The sequence below is a fragment of the Manis javanica genome, chromosome 6 (genome assembly GCF_040802235.1).
Source record: "Manis javanica isolate MJ-LG chromosome 6, MJ_LKY, whole genome shotgun sequence".
Lineage (NCBI taxonomy): Eukaryota > Metazoa > Chordata > Mammalia > Pholidota > Manidae > Manis > Manis javanica.
In genome coordinates, this window is record NC_133161.1 from 4,114,644 (window position 1) to 4,131,702 (window position 17,059).

At 39.8% G+C, this 17,059-nt stretch overlaps 1 protein-coding gene across 15 annotated transcripts in view; it reads right to left on the reverse strand.

Annotated features, from left to right (window-relative positions):
• The window catches only part of ACTR3B (actin related protein 3B), an 86,435-nt gene that overhangs the window by 58,008 nt on the left and 11,368 nt on the right, over positions 1 to 17,059 (reverse strand). For 11 of the 15 annotated variants that reach the window (XM_073238168.1, XM_073238166.1, XM_073238165.1 and 8 more), the window contains exon 2: positions 8,451 to 8,506. The exons of 3 other annotated variants lie outside the window; for them this stretch is intronic. In XM_073238168.1, coding sequence (XP_073094269.1) covers positions 8,451 to 8,506 — 56 coding nt within the window. Of the gene's footprint in view, positions 1 to 5,238; positions 5,338 to 8,450; positions 8,507 to 17,059 lie in introns of all 15 variants that reach the window. One more of the 15 variants, XM_073238167.1, reaches the window with a different exon arrangement.

Here is a 17,059-nt window from a genome sequence, read left to right on the forward strand (position 1 = left end):
ATCTTTTTGATGTATTTTTGAACTCAGTTTGCTAATATTTTGTTAAGTATTTTTGCATCTATGTTCATCAGGGATATTGGTCTGTAATTTTCTTTTTTTGTGGTGTCTTTGCCTGTTTTTGGTATTAGAGTGATGCTGGCCTCATAGAATGAGTTTGGAAGTATTCCCCTCTTAAAGTCTTTGGAAAACCTTAAGGAGGATGTGTATTAGGTCTTCACTAAATGTTTGATAAAATTTAGCGGTGAAGCCATCTGGTACAGTTTTGTTCTTAGGTAATTTTTTGATTACCAGTTCGATTTTGTTGCTGGTAATTGGTCTGTTCAGATTTTCTGTTTCTTTCTGGGTTAGCCTTGGAAGGTTGTATTTTTCTAGGAAGTTGTCCATTTCTTCTAGGTTATCCAGTTTGTTAGCATATAATTTTTCATAGTGTTCTTTCATAATTCTTTGTATTTCTGTGGTGTCCATAGTGATTTTTCCTTTCTCATTTCTGATTCTGTTTATGTGTGTAGACTCTTTTTTTTCTTGATAAGTCTGGCTAGAGGTTTATCTATTTTGTTTATTTTCTTGAAGAACCAGCTCTTGCTTTCATTGATGCTTTCTACTGTTTTATTCTTCTCGATTTTATTTATTTCTGCTCTTTAAATCTTTATTATGTCCCTTCTTCTACTGACTTTGGGCCTCATTTGTTCTTTTTCTAGTTTCATTAATTGTCAGTTTAGACTGCTTATATGGGATTGTTCTTCTTTCCTGAGGTGGGCCTGTATTGCAATATACTTCGCTCTTAGCACGGCCTTTGCTGCATCCCACAGATTTTTGCGGTGTTGAATTATTGTTGTCATTCGTCTCCATATATTGCTTGATATCTGTTTTTATTTGGTCATCTATCCATTGTTTATTTAGGAACATGTTGTGAAGCCTCCATGTGTTTGTGGGATTTTTCATTTTCTTTGTGTAATTTGTTTCTAGTTTCATACCTTTGTGATCTGAGAAGCTGGTTGGTACAATTTCAATCTTTTTTAATTGACTGAGGCTCTTTTTGTGGCCTAGTATATGATCTATTCTTGAAAATGTTCCATGTGCACTTGAGAAGAATGTGTATTCTGTTGCTTTTGGGTGTAGAGTTCTGTAGATGTCTGTTAGGTCCATCTGTTCTTTGTGTTGTTCAGTGCCTCTGTCTCCTTACTTATTTTCTGACTGGTTGATCTGTCCTTTGGAGGAGTGGAGTGTTGAAGTCTCCTAGAATGTGTGCATTACATTCTATTTCCCTTTTAATTCTGTTAGTACTTGTTTCACATATGTAGGTGCTCCTATGTGGGGTGCATAGATACTTATAATGGTTATATCTTTTTGTTGGATTGATCCCTTTATCATTATGTAATGTTCTTCTTTGTCTCTTGGGACTTTTTTTGTTTGAAGTCTATTTTATCTGATACAAGTACTGCAACTCCTGCTTTTTTTCTCCCTATTAGTTGCATGAAATATCTTTTTTCATCCCTTCACTTTTAGTCTGTGTATGTGTTTGGGTTTAAAGTGAGTCTCTTGTAGGCAGCATATAGATGGGTCTTCTTTTTTTATCCATTCAGTGACTCTATGTCTTTTGATTGGTGCATTCAGACTATTTACATTTAGGGTGATTATCGATAGGTATGTACTTACCGCCATTGCAGGCTTCAGATCAGTGGTCACCAAAGGTTCAAGGCTGACTTCCTCACTGTCCAAGAGTCTAACTTAACTCACTCAGTATGCTGTTACAAACACAATCTAAAGGTTCTTTTTTATTTTTTCTCCTCTTTTTTCCTCCTCTTCTATTCTTATATATATTAGGTATCATTCTGTTCTCTTTTTCTATCCCTCAATTAAGTTTGGGGGTAGTTGATTTAATTTTGCATTTGCTTAGTAATTAATTTTTCTACTTTCTTTGCATTTGCTTAGTAATTAATTTTTCTACTTTCTTTGCTCCAAAATACACTATAGAGATGATCTGTGGGAGGTAAACTCTCTCAGCTTTTGCTTATCTGGGAATTGTTTAATCCCTCCTTCTAATTTAAATGATAATCTTACCGTACAGAGTATTCTTGGTTTGAGGCCTTTCTGCTTCATTGCATTAAATATATCATGCCACTCCCTTCTGGCCTGTAAAGTTTCTGCTGAGAAGTCTGATGATAGCCTGATGGGTTTTCCTTTGTATGTGATCTTTTTTGTCTCTCTAGATGCTTTTAAAAGTCCGTCCTTATCCTTGATCTTTGCCATTTTAATTACTATATGCCTTGGTGTTGTCTTCCTTGGTCCCTTGTGTTGGGAGATCTGTGTACCTCCATGGCCTGAGAGACTATCTCCTTCCCCCGATTGGGGACGTTTTCAGCAATTACATCCTTAAAAACACTTTCTATCCCTTTTTCTCTCTTCTTCTTCTCATACCTCTATAATACGAATATTGTTCCATTTGGATTGGTCACACAGTTCTCTCAATATTCTTTCATTCTTAAGAGATCCTTTTTTCTCTCTGTGCCTCAGCTTCTTTGTATTCCTCCTCTAATTTCTGTTTCATTTATCGTCTCCTCCACCATATCTAATCTGCTTTTAAAACCCTCCATTGTATTCCTTAATGACTGGATCTCTGACCCAGAATTCGTTCCTGAATTCTTGAATATTTTTCTGTACCTCCAGGAGCATGTTTATGATTTCTTTTTTGCAATCTCTTTCAGAAAGATTGATGAGATCGGTTTCATTTGACTCTTTATCTGGTATTTGTACAATTCTGGTTTGAACCAGGTTCCTCTGAAGTTTCATATTTGTATGTGGCATCCTCCAGTGCCCAGAAGCTCTACTCTCTAGAGCTGCTCAGCCCCTAGAGCATTGTCGGGGGTCGCAGGGGAGAGGTGTTGGTGCCTGGGGGGAGGTAAGAGCTGTTTTCTGCTTCCCAGCTGCTATGCCTGTGTCCACTGCCAGAATCAGTGGGCCGAATACACAGGTGTAAGCCTCTGTGCTTTGCAATTGTAGTTGCTGTAGGTGGGGCTTCCCTCGGGCTGGCCTGACTCCAGAGCAGGGGCTGCCAGTTTGTGAGTCAGGGGTGGGTGGGCTAGCTGCGAGGAAGGCCCAGCAGGCTGAGTGTCACAGCTGGGGGCCTCAGAGCCGCACATCCATCCAGGGGGATGGAGCACCTGAAGCTCCTGTAAGTTCCCAACCTGCTGGGCAGATGAGTGGGACAATTTTGTCTACTTGTCCTTTCTCCTGAGAAATAAGCTCTGTGCACTCCTTGCCCCTTTAGCAGCCATCTCGCTGTTAGGAAGTCTCTCAGACTACCCGCCTTTCTTCCGTCCCAGAACAGCCAGATGTGGATCCCTGTTTTCCATAAGCAGCTGGAATCTCAAGTCTCTCCAGGTATTCCACCTGTCTTACCTTTCCAACCCCACTAATCTCCATAGCACCATGCAGTGTAGGTTTGTGCTCCCAGAGCAGATCTCCAGGGCCAGGTGTTCAGCAGTCCCAGGCCTCCACCCCCTCCCTGCTCTGTTTCTCTTCCTCCCTTCGGTGAGCTGGGGTGGGGGAGGGGCTTGGGTCCCACCAGATCACGGCTTTGGTACGTTACCCTGTTCCATGAGGTCTGTTCTTTTCTCCAGGTGTATGCAGTCTGGCACAGCCTTCTTTCCTGTTGCTCTTTCAGGATTAGTTGTATTAATTATATTTTCATATTACATATGGTTTTAGGAGGAGGCCTCTGTCTCACCTCTCACGCCACCATCTTTTATCCTCTTTCAATCCATTCAGTATTTCTTTAAAAACTCCTAGTAAACTAGGAATAGAAGGGCACTGTATTAACCAGAAAACATTTCCCCAAAACCTACAGCAATCACCAGTGAACCACTAAACTCGTTCTCTTTAAAGTCAGAATGACAAAAGCACTTGCTTTCTCCAGTTCAGTCACTATGGCAGAAGTTCTAGCCAGTGCAAGAGACGAAGAAAAAATACGAAATATTGGAAGTAGGAGAGAAGATAACCATTATTTGCAATTAATACAACAACTTGCATAGAAAACCTAAAAGAACCTACAGGCTAATAGAACAATAAGAGTCATCAAGGTGTTGGGTTCAAAAACAACTTTAAAAACTTAGGAGCTTTCCTATATACTAGCAATTTAAAAATGTTATTTTAAGAAGTTTATAAGAGCAATAAAAACATAAAGGTACCTAAAAATAAATCTAGCAAAAGGTATGTATGAGCTTTTTGAAGAATAGTATGAAACTTTACTGAAAACACATTAGACATAGATAAACAAAATATACACACATATATATATATCTCATATTCACAGATAAAAAACTCAATTCACAACAGTGTTGAATTTTTCCAAAGTTAACCTACAAATTTAATGTGCCTCTAATCAAAACCCCATTATAATTTTTCATGGGCCTTAAATTGATTCTTAAATCTCTAAGAAAGAATAAGGAGCTAAGAATAGCCAAGGCTATTCTAAGAAAGAAAAAAGAAAAGGAACCAGACCTACCAGTTAGCAAGACACATGCAAAAATCATAGTATTTAAAATAGTGTCAATTTGGAGCAGAGGTAAACAAATGCATGAATGAAATAAAAAAAATTAAAAAAAAACAAACAGAAATATTTCCAAGCATGAATGGCACCTCAGTATGATGGAAAAGGCATGTCGAATTAGAATGCACTCCAATAAATGGTGCTGGGACAACTGCCTTCCATTTGGAAAACAAATAACTATCTTTCTCACACCATATTCAAAAAACAAAATTTTCTTAGAAAAATATATAAAAGCCTTTATAACTCTGGAGTAGAAATGCATTTTTCAAAATTAAACAAATTATAAAAAGTTAAGACTGAATATTTTTATTAATTTTAAATTTCTAAATTTAAAAAAATCACTTTAAAAAGATGTCATAGTAGAAGATATTTGCAACAATTAGTACTAAGAGTATACAAAGAATTCCTATAACTCCGCAAGAAAGAAAAAACCCAACAGAAAAATGGGCAAAGATGAACAGGCAATGAAAAGGTTCTCAGCCTTGCTAGTAATCAGAGAAATGCAAATTTATAGAAGCATCATTTTACATTCATTAAACTGACAAAAATGTAATTCTAACAATATTGATTATTGGAAATAAAGGATGTACGGAAACAAACTCTCATCATCCACTGCTGGTGGGAGTTTAAATCAGAACAAATGGTAAGAGAGATGTGGCAATGCCTGGTAAGGTTGAACAAGTACACACCTGAAAGATGAGACAATCCCACTTCTTATTATTTTCTCTTGGGAAACTAGCACGTCGATAAGGAGATGTTTACTGCACCATTTTGTATAACAGAGAATACTGGAAAGTGCCCAAATGAAAAACAAATTGTTATAGATTCAATGTTAGAATGCTAATCTAGATACACTGATAAACCTTAAAAACATAATATTGAGGGGTTTGTTTTTTTAAGTACAACACAGAAAGTTATTTACAGTATGGTATCATTTTGGAAATGTTTAAACTCATAAAACAAAGCCACGTACTGTTAATGTATCATAAGGACAAAACATGGACTAGACACTGAAACACACAGCAGTGGGAGAACATGGAAAAGGCTGAGGCCTGCGGGGGAAGGACGGTGGGCAATCACTCTGTCCAGGGCACACAGAGTCACAAGAGAACACCATGATAACATTTGTTCATTTGGGGTGGTAGATACTTGGGTCTTTATTATATTATCTATTGCTTTTTTTTTTTTTTTGGCCAAAATAAAAATTTTAAAGAACTCTACTTAGTAAAAAGACATCAACAGCTCTGGGATCTCTGCCCCCAGTCCAGACCTTCCCGAGCATTAAACCTGACGGCTGCCTACTGCACCTTTACACCTGAACTCTTCAAGCACCCAATGTCTAAAATGTACTTACTTTCTCCTGACTTCTCCTTGCCTTTCCCACATCCTCTTTTTATGGATGTGATCATCACATCTACACTCCTCTGCCTGAAACTTTCCAAAGACTCCCAATATTCTCCAACCACTTAAAGGGGGTAAAAGGGTAGGGGAAAAACTTAGTTCAAACAACCAAGCAAATTCTGCACAGAAGCACAAACTGCACACAGGCAGAGATGCCCTCATAGAGCAGGACGGGGCTCAGCCTCTCTCTAGCCCGACGGGCCAGGCCCGAGGGAGCCCATCAAGAAACAAATGGAAAATTCTTGGATGCAAAATAAAATTCCTTAAGAGGACAATGCAAAGTCCTTCGTCATCGGCCCTCCTCCACATTTCCAATCACACCCGGCCATGCTCTGCTCGGAGCAGAGCCCTCGGAATGCTCCTATCCACACACACTGGTGTGCCTCACCTCTCTGCCCAGCAGATCAGAACCCTGCCTAGCACTACCACACATTCACACACACACACAAACGCTCCTCCCTTCCTCTCTGGATGCCACTTAAGCACATCGTCTTGAGCCTCACCTTGTGAAGGAGCCTCTATAACTAGAAAAATGGTTCAGCTCCCAACACTAAGGAAAGCAGTGGCCTGCAGCCCAAGGAAGTTACGGCCCTCTAGCTGTCTCAACACACTCCCTTCTGCCCCAGCACCTAACTTTACCTCCTGGGGCTTCTCTATCTCTTGCAACAAATTCAGCCAACAATGTAACTGTTGTTTTACTCCCACCACTGACATTTTTATTATCTTCTAGCTGTTGCCACTGTGAAGGTTCTGACAGCACTGATCTGAGAGCAGAGCTGCCTTGCTGTCTGACAATGAATGAAACCCTGCTAATAACTGACTTCAATTCCCTCTCCATTAATGATGACAGGCTAAATGGGGCAGCCAAACTGAATGCTGCTGACAGCTTTAAATGGCAACACATTAAAGCAAAGGGTGCAAGGTCAGCCTTTTAAAGTTGTAGTCTTAACAAGGTTAAAATCTAATCTGCTTAAAAAAGTAAGGAAGTCCAATTTATCAAGTCAGTATGGAAGGATAAAATTCTGGGGCATTCACAGTAATAAAATTCACAGAAGACTGACCGATCCTACAGAATGCCATCTAATAAGGACTGAACTGTGTCTCCTCAAAATTCAGATGTTGAGCCCTTATTCCAATGCGACATTATTTGGAGATAAGGCCAATGAGCAGATATTGAAACTTAAATAAGTCCATAAGGGTGTGGCCTTAATCCAATAGGCCTTATGTTCTTGTAAGACAAGGTAGCGACAGCAGACAGCCCTTGGCTGTGCACAGAGGTGAGGCCACCTGTGCATGGTGAGAAGGCACCATGTGGAGGGCAGCACCAGCAGAAACCACTCCAGACAGCACCCCAACCTTGGACCACAAGCCTCCAGTCAGTGATAAAATAAATTTCTGTTGTTCAAGGAATCCAGTCTGTGGTATTTTATTATGGCAGCGCTAGCAAACTGATGCACCAAATTATGTTTTTAAAACAGGAACACAGCAAACCAAACATGCTTATTATCACCCCATAATGGTATCAAAGAATTCAGATCTAGAAAATCAAACTCGTGATCAGTCACCCAGCAAACTGGACTGAGGTGAATTAAATGTTCTCAAGGACTCTGAAGTACACTTTTAGTCCCATGAATACCCATATTCACCAAAAGGCTTTAATCTTCCCTTGAATAATACTAAGCTCCTTCCCTCCAGCTCTTCTAAGCTGTCAGTGGTCATACTGGTCTCACAAGAGCCTGTCATTATGTCACTCACGCCATAACTTACAATTTCTAAACTCACAGGTTATCTCACAAGAGGATTCAGAAACAGAGTTTAACCGCACTCTGTATTGATACGCACCTCACTCTTTGGTAAACTCCAAACAGCCCAGAATTTAAGTCATCTCAGAGACTTCTACCCTATAAACAAACTATCTGACCTTGGAGACTCTCATGGGAAAAAAGGATGGGCAGATGCACTACTGCCAAAATGTGAAGATGTTTCTTCTTTCAAGTTTATCATTCTCTACCAACTACAGTGGAAACAAAAACAGAATGCCTCTGAACACAATAAAACAGGCTTTAGGCCTCTCATTTCCACAAAAAGTCTTTTAATGGAGTAAGTAGTGCAAACTAATGGATATTCAATCCACAAAGTTGCTAAGTTAATAAAACTGTACTTACTTAAAATTACATGTTAGCCTTAAAAGACCAGATATACTTCTAAAACAGCTCCGACACTTGTGACTGAATGGGAGGCCCCTGGCAACCACTCCAGCTGAAAGCGCCACGACACTGGCAGAGGGCTGTATCGGAGGGCGTCCGAAGACAGGAAGCTGGGGGGCTTAGGCCACAGTAATATTCAAACGTGTCAAAATTAACAACCCTCCCCAGTAAGCAGACAATCTCCAAAAGGCAAATAGCAAGTAAATGAATATATCTTGAAACACAGAATTAGAATGCTTAGAACAGTCACAAGAAACACAATCCTTTACAAACCCGAATGGAGCTTTACTTACATGAAGGGATAATGAACTGTGGCTCAGTGTTGCCTGCGTAGCCAAGCTTGGTATACCTAAAAGCACAAAGGCATCGACACATTTAGATGACAATACTCTCCTCTATATCCCATAATGTCTTTTATTATAAGCTCTGCAAGTCCTGAAATACCAAGCCTCAAAATATTCCCTTGAAATAAGGAAAAAAGAAAAATTTGTGATGAGTGAGAATCAAACGCTAATTTCATATAAGCAAGCAGTTACTAAAAATAAAATATATGCTTGTTACTTTGAAAAAGCATTGCACACACATATTAACACATAAATTACATTGTGGATCCTTAGTAACTATACGAGTGCTCTTGTACTCTTTTGCTCTTTACAAAAACCCAGGGAAGACAGTAAAGCTTGTCCCTGTTTTGCAGATGAGAACACTGAGGCAGAGAGGGTGAGTAGACTGCCCACAGCCAACAGCTTAGCGGCCACAAAAAGCCCCCATCTAAACACGCAGGCTCGGATTCCAGAGCTGGCTCTCTAAGGAGAGCACTTACTTCCCAAACTTGTGAACTTTTTTTGGGCGGGGTTACAAAATGGTTATGTAATTTTCTCAAAATATCATGGCATATGTCTAGAAACAGCTACTGCCACCTTCTGAGAATATCTGACAGGAGCATCTCTTTTTCATCTCATTTCAGAATGAGCCCATTTTCTGTCAAGATATTCTGTATGATGGATTCCAAAAATCTTAACTGAAACAAATGCCAAAATACTACTATCTGTTCCAAAAGCATTTGCTAATCCCCTAAATATAAAAAAGGTGGGGGGACCACCACTGAGAACCATCTGCTGAAACTAAAAAACTGAAAACTGAAAGGACTCATGAGCTCTTCCTTCCTTATCAGGCCTACTGTAACGAACAGTCAAGTCTGGACAACTGAGCCACCGTGGTGTGGTACAGCTTATAAGGAATAAAAATACTTGCTAGTGTTGTTGAAACTAACTTGATTAATTCAGTCTATTTTACAAATTATTTCAAGATGTTCAATACTAAAATTTTTGATATGATAACATGGTCCAATTCTAATAAATTAACTTTATGATTTTTAAATGTATTTTACTGTAGGCTATTTTTACTATTTTTGAACACATAGCAAATGGGTTTGGGGAGCCAAAAAATACAAGTCAGCCGCTCTTCAATCACACCTTACTGCTCAGTGTCCAGGGATCTGACAGCTCAGTGCTACAGAACTGGGCGAGGCTGGGCTCTAAGATCCATCAGGCCCTACAACTCCTGAGACCCATCTGAGAGCCCTTCCAAATTCCACGAACTACCAAAGTACACACACCAAGCAGACCCACAGGTCCCCCACTCCAGGGCTCACCAGACCCCCAGGAAGGTTTCTAAGCCAACCCAGAGCCTAGAGGCTTTTCAGAAGGAAGGCAACATATACTGAGTTTTAAAAACTCTGGATCTTCCCCTATTCGACCATCATTCTGGAAGCATACTCCAGACAATAAATATAAATAAACTGAATTACTGACCCAAGGCTAGAACCCTACAGAACTAACAAACAGGCCAGAAATCAGCAAAATCATTTTAAATCTAAATTTGTGTTTTCAAACAGGCTACATCACACACACCCTGCCCAAAAAGATTACACATCTTGCACTTACGTAGATCTACCCTCCCATTGTTAGGTTATGAGTTGTATAATGACTGCAATGTGGTCCTTCCTTTACTGAATCTCTACCCCCTGGCACAGTGCCTGGCAGGTGGCAGACAACACCATCAGTATCTTCTGAATGAGTTCTTACCAGATGTTAGAAAAGGTGATTACTGTCACACTGTTGGGGAGAAGACTAGTGTTTGGAAGGGGGATGCTCAAAGTCAGAAAAACAATTTGATGGGACCAGAAAAGACCAAAGACACTGTCTAATACAATCTTTCATTCACAGATGAGAAAACATATGTGGTTTGTGTAATATGAATTATTCTTATTAACCTGAAATATAGTAAAATGATAACATTTATTAAAATGAAGCGCTAAATATCATTTCTGTCTGTTATTTTACTTTTTGTAGTTCTGAAAGGCATGGAGTTTACTGTATTGGTTAAGACCATGCACTCTGGCACCACATTGCCTGGGTTCAAATCCCAGCTCTGTTATTTGCCAAATGTGTAACTCAGGGCCAGTTACTTTACCTATCGGAGGTTCTATAAAACTGGGCAATAGGATTTCCTAGGGTGAGTTTGTGTGTGTGTGTGTACACACACAGAGAAAAGTGCTCTAGAACAGTGCTATCTTGCACACTAATTTGCATAGTGGTGGACATAAAATGCACAAATGGTGAACCCAGTGGACAGCAGATACCCTTTAGTAACTGTCTCATCACCACCTCAAAGTTTTGTACACTGAAATCTCAAACTATGGCCTAAAGCAGCAAAAGGGCAGACCGCAGGCAGGGACTGGAGCACTCTTAGGCCCACACCTCTGAAGTTCAACTAAATAATACTGATGCCACAACCATATGCCATTCAATGACAGCAGGTGGAATATTCAGATTCTGAAGCCCCAGCTTTATCATGGACAGTTCAGCCTTCAAAGGAGGCCTCTGTCAGAGTCACACAGGTACTGTAGCACAAATAACATTAAGCAAACAATGATTTTCATGACTGAGGCAAACTAACATTAAAATATGTTAATATTCATATGTACTACCAAATTTACTACGAGATCTTCCCTTACCCTCCTACCAAAACTGAACCCATTAAAAACACTGGCAAAAGCACAAACTATTCAGATTACTTTATGGTAATTTATTATCTTTAAATTTTTCTGCGCTATATTCCTTATATACTATCAAATACACCTGACTTTTCATAACTTTGGATAATCACAATGTAACAAATGCCTAACCAGAGTTTTCTAAAACAGATATTCAAATTTAAAATTTCAATGAAGTTTTCATCAACCCAGGCTTATGCCAAACTTCAATAAGAACCTATGAAGCAGAACACTGTAAATGCAACCCAAGAAATGCTTGTGAGCTCTTCTGTAAAGACAGCCCAATGCTAGACTGGCCTGACTCGCTACAGATGACCTTTCATCAGCGCAACTACATAAAGAGCAGAAGCAACAAGTATCAACAAAACAACTTTTAAATATGAAAAGTATTCAAGATAACATTTATGAAAACAAAGAAGCATTCTTTATTCCAACCAGTTTCCTAACTAGCGACTATGCAGGTCATACTATGGGGACGGAGTGAAGGGTCCAGAATCAAACTGCCCTGATTCTCAAAGTGTCCCTCAAAATGCTGAGCTATTAGAAACATAATTTCAAACTGAGTTTTTCTTTACAGCATGGCCTACTTTACCTGGCAGGCAAGTTTAAGATCATCCAGGTAAGCTTCCAGAAAGTATGTACCAAACCAGCTGATCAGATCACCTGGGAAACTCCTAAAATACAGATTCCCAGGCCTTCCCAGGCTCTCTAATGGAAATCCCCAGAGAAGGAATGGGAGCATCTATATTAACATCCTTGTTCCAAACCCCTGCCTCAGATGGTCAAGCAGCTTAGGAATCACTGACTAAACTACACCACATGCAGTCGTCTTCAAATTTTTATATAATGCAAGCTGCCACCCTCATGGCTCACATTCTAATACCCACTGCATTATCAAATAAAATGTACCTGGGGGAGGAGCCAAGATGGTAGCATGAGTAGGGCAGTGGAAATCTCCTCCCAAAACCACATATATTTTTGAAAATACAACAAATACAACTAATCCTAAAAGAGAGACCAGAAGATACAGTACAACAGTCAGGCTACATCTACATCTGCGAGAACTCAGCACCTCACGAAGGGGGTAAGATACAAGCCGCGGCCCGGCGGGACCTGAGCGCCCCTCACCACAGCCCACTGGCCGGAGGAAAGGAGCAGGAACGGGGAGGGAGAGGGAGCCCAGGACTGCTAAATACCCAGCCCTAGTCATCCGCACCAGAGCACAGACACACAGTGCATGGGGTGCTGGATATTAGAGAAACGGAACAGTAAACCCTGCAAGTGGGTCCCTGCGGCTGGTGCCCCTGGGACAAAAGAAAAGCAAGTGCTTTTTGAAAGTCTTAAAGGGACAGGGGCCTCACAGCTGGACGGAATCGTCCCGGCACACTCAGCCCAGCAACTGGGAATCCCAGGGAACCTCAGGCACCCTAAACCCCCTGGGCCACAGCACAGCTCTGAAGCCCCTCATGGCGATACACAGCCTCCTGTCCATTCTTCCCCACCCACCCCTGCCCCGCGCGGCCCCGCCACAGCAAGGGAGCAGCCTGAGAGTGGCCGCACCCACAGCAGCCACCCAGAGCCTCCTCCACAGCTGCCCAGGACAGACTCAGAGTCCCCGCCAGTGTATGGCTGCCTGGCATAGACAGAGGAAGCTGGGACTGGGCGCGAAGGGTCGCCATTCTCACAGGAGAGCACACCCAGCACACCTGCCTCTCTCCCCGCGGGGCTCTGCGCTGCCCTGACGGCTGCCCTGCCCGTGGTGACTCAGAAAAAAAAACCGGAAGCTGCTCCCCATGTGCGGGTAACCGGCACAGGCAGTGGAGAAGGGCAAGGCGACCAGCAAGCAGGAAGGGACTTTGTTCTCCCAGCTGACACACGTGCCACCTGCCTATGACTACCTCTATCACCATGAAAAGGCAGAAAAATTTGATCCAGTCCAGAATTACCCAGACAGCCCCTGAGAGGGAGCCTGGGGAGATAGATTTAACCAATTATCCTGAAAAAGAATTCAAAATAAAGATCATAACCATGCTGATGGACCTGCAGAGAAATGTGCAAGAGCTAAAGGATCAAGTTAGGAGGAAGAATACAGAAATAAAACAATCTCTGGAAGGACTTAAGAGCAGACTGGATGAGGTGCCAGAGGCCGTTAATGGAATAGAAATCAGAGAACAGGATCACAGAGAAGCTGATGCAGAAAGAGATAAAAGGATCTCCAGGAATGAAAGAATATTAAGAGAACTGTGTGACCAATCCAAACGGAACAATATTTGCATTATAGGGTACCAGAAGAAGAAGAGAGAGAAAAAGGGATAGAAAGTGTCTTTGAAGAAATAATTGCTGAAAACTTCCCCTAACTGGGGGAGGAAATGGCCTCTCAGACCACAGAAGCACACAGAACTCCCATGACAAGGGACCCAAGGAGGGGAACACCAGGAAACATAATAATTAAAATGGCAAAGATCAAGGACAAGGACAGAGTATTAAAGGCAGCCAGAGAGAGAAAAAAGGTCACTTACAAAGGAAAACCCATCAGGCTATCATCAGACTTCTCAACAGAAACCTTACCGGCCAGAAGAGAATGGCATGATATATTTAATTCAATGAAACAGAAGGGCCTTGAACCAAGAATACTGTATCCAGTATGATTTTCATTTAAATGTGAAGGAGGGATTAAACAATTCCCAGACAAGCACAAGTTGAGGGAATTTGTCTCCCACAAGCCACCTCTACAGGGTATTCTAGAGGAACTGCTCTAGATGGGGGCACTCCTAAGGCTAAATAGACGTCACCAGAGAAAATAAAATCACAGCAAAGAAAGCAGACCAATCAAATACTAACTAAAGGCAAAAAATAAAATCAGCTACTCACAAAAGCAGTCAAAGGAAACACAAAAGAGTACAGAATAAAACACCTAACATATAAAGAAGAATGGAGGAGGAGGAATAAGAAGGGAGAGAAATAAAGAATCACCAGACAGTGTCTATAATAGCTCAATAAGCGAGTTAAGTTAGGCAGTAAGATAGTAAAGAAGCTACCCTTGAACCTTTGGTAACCACGAATCTAAAGCCTGCAATGGCAATAAGTAAATATCTTTCAATAATCACCCTAAATGTAAATGGACTGAATGCACCAATCAAAAGACACAGAGTAATAGAATGGATAAAAAAGCAAGACCCACCTATATGCTGCTTACAAATAAAATGTACCTATAATGTTGAAGTTTAATACTGGTTAAAGTTCAGAAGAAAGGACTCAAATGAACCAATTTTGTCTTATTATTTAGAATACTGTGTGTTAAGATATTCTATGAAAAAAATGTAAGAAATTCTTTTCAATACCACTGTTTATGTAACTAAGATATGGTAAAAAAGAATCTAAGCTCAATTGACCAGTGGGAAGAAAAAAAAACTCAAGCTCTAAACAGAAATATGTAACCCTTAGGAAGAGATGATGGGGAGTGGAGGGGGAGGCAGAATCCCTCAAATCTCTTAGAATATGAAAAACTAGAAGCACCCCTATTGCAATCAGAATTAAGCCAGGAGACCCACTATCACTATTCTCATTTAATACTGTTTTAGAAGAACTAAACAATACAAATCACAAAGAACTAAGTAAAAGAAATAATATTGGGAAGGAGACAAAAATGCATTTATAAATTTAATTGTAGACCTGGAATATCTAAGAAAATTAAGTGAGAAACTAAAAGCAATAGGGAATCCAGTAAGATGACCAGTTACTAAACAAACAGACAAAACTCAGCAACTTTCATTCCTAACAGCAAGTGAGAATATATATACTGGATGAACAGCTCCCATTCATGATATGGCAACAGCGCAGAATAATATTACTCTTAAGAATAAACTATATGTTGTATGGGAGAAACTCTCCACATACAAGCAGGCAAATAAACTGAGACATGCATTACTCTTGTATAGGAAAACTCAATATTTTTAAAGGAAACATCAAATATCACTAAATTCACCTATAAACTTAATGCAAAAACATTCAGGACCAATAATGAAGAAGGTGGAAGTAAATTATACATGAGTAGTAAAAGGCTGAAGAGTCACTATAAAGGGAAATTTCACATAATCAAACTTTTTAATATATACACCTTTTTTTCCAAATAGTTTAAATATATTACCTTACTGTCCAAATAGCAATTTCTATGAATTTACCCCCCAAAAGCAATTTTACATATATGCAAAGATATGCACAAAAAATGTTCACCAAAGCATTATAATAGCAAAACAACAAAAAACTGGAAACGTTCAAATGCCAACAGAAGATAAATTATAAGAACCACCCAATAAAATGCTATACAACCATCAGAAATGAAGACTTGTGTTGCCACCATATATAGACGTATAACGTGATTTGAAAATAGTTGCAAATCAGCACTTACTTACGATGTGAGGGAACTCAGTGGGGCTCACGAGGCTGGGTTTAGGGCACACCACCACATGATATTAGGCCAGCAAATTAATCCCTGTGTACCCCAGTTCTTCATCTGTAAAAGGTGAATAATAATAATCCCTACCTCACTGATGTTACCATTTCCGTAAGTTATTTCCTAATTCAAAAGTAAAAAGATCACATTGTTCAATTACTGTATTTATCTTACTACTGGATGCTACTGATCTGTATTTGTGATCTACATTTCTTCTATGAGTTGCCCTTAGTTTTCTACTAGAGTTTTAGTATTTTATCAATTTGTTAGAACTCTCACATACTCAAGATATTAATGATTGCCTATATATATTGCCAATTTTTCTAAATTATGTTTTCTGACATATAACTGATATAACTGAACAGTTTAGGTGATCAAATCTGCCAATTGTTTTCCTTGAGTAATTTCTTTCATAGTTTCTACTTTGAAAATCCCTTACTATACTAAATTTTCAGACTGTGTCTCTCCTAATACTATGTATTTCTTTTCACCCAAATGGGGAGAACTAGAGCAGTCAAGTTTTCTGAAACGTGTAAACAAGGAATCAATACCAACAACTTTTACGTTAAAAGCCACTGATTTTTTTATCTGTTTATCTCAACACTAACTTCCAAAATGATAGCCAACATGGTGGAGGCAGGGATCATTCTCAAAAATATATAAACAATGCCACATTCTCAAACTAATGCCACCTTCCATGGATCCTCTGACCTGAGACCTTTTTTCATATGGAAATCAGGACATAGGGAAACAGAATCAATAGCTGCATAAAGCAATACTAATAGTGACAACTCTGCCTTTTAAACATGTCCTTATGGCTGGAACTTCAGAACACTGTAAAAAGGTATCCACTAAAGAAGTCTCACTTCCAACCCTATACCCATCCACCCCACTTCTGCCTTCCAGCCACCTCCCATTCTTGGGTCTCCTTCCCATGTCTTTTTATAAATACAACAGATCCTCATTTGCCCCAAACATTTTGAACAGTCCTTGTGTTAAGTTCCTTTCACTCATTGTTGAATGCCACTCTTTCCACAGCCGTAAAGCATATAGATATTTCAGTTTTTCAGTTCTGCAGTCAGAAGAATTAATCTGCCATCAACTCAACATATTTACATATAGTTGAAATTCCTCCTACAACCATGTGTCTAGAGCAGAAGGTGACAATTTAAGCTCAATTAATTTATATTTGAAAGTGAAAATGTCACATCTTAGAACAAGGTTTTTCAAACTGTATCCTGCAAGGAGGTTCTTTTGATTGAGACCCTTTATGAGGTCCAATATCAAACCCTAAGCTTCAAGAAGAATAGCTCTACTCCCTCTTAATATCCTCAGTTAAAAAAAAAAGTGACTGCAGACTGCCTTAGAATATGATTTTGATAAAACTAAAA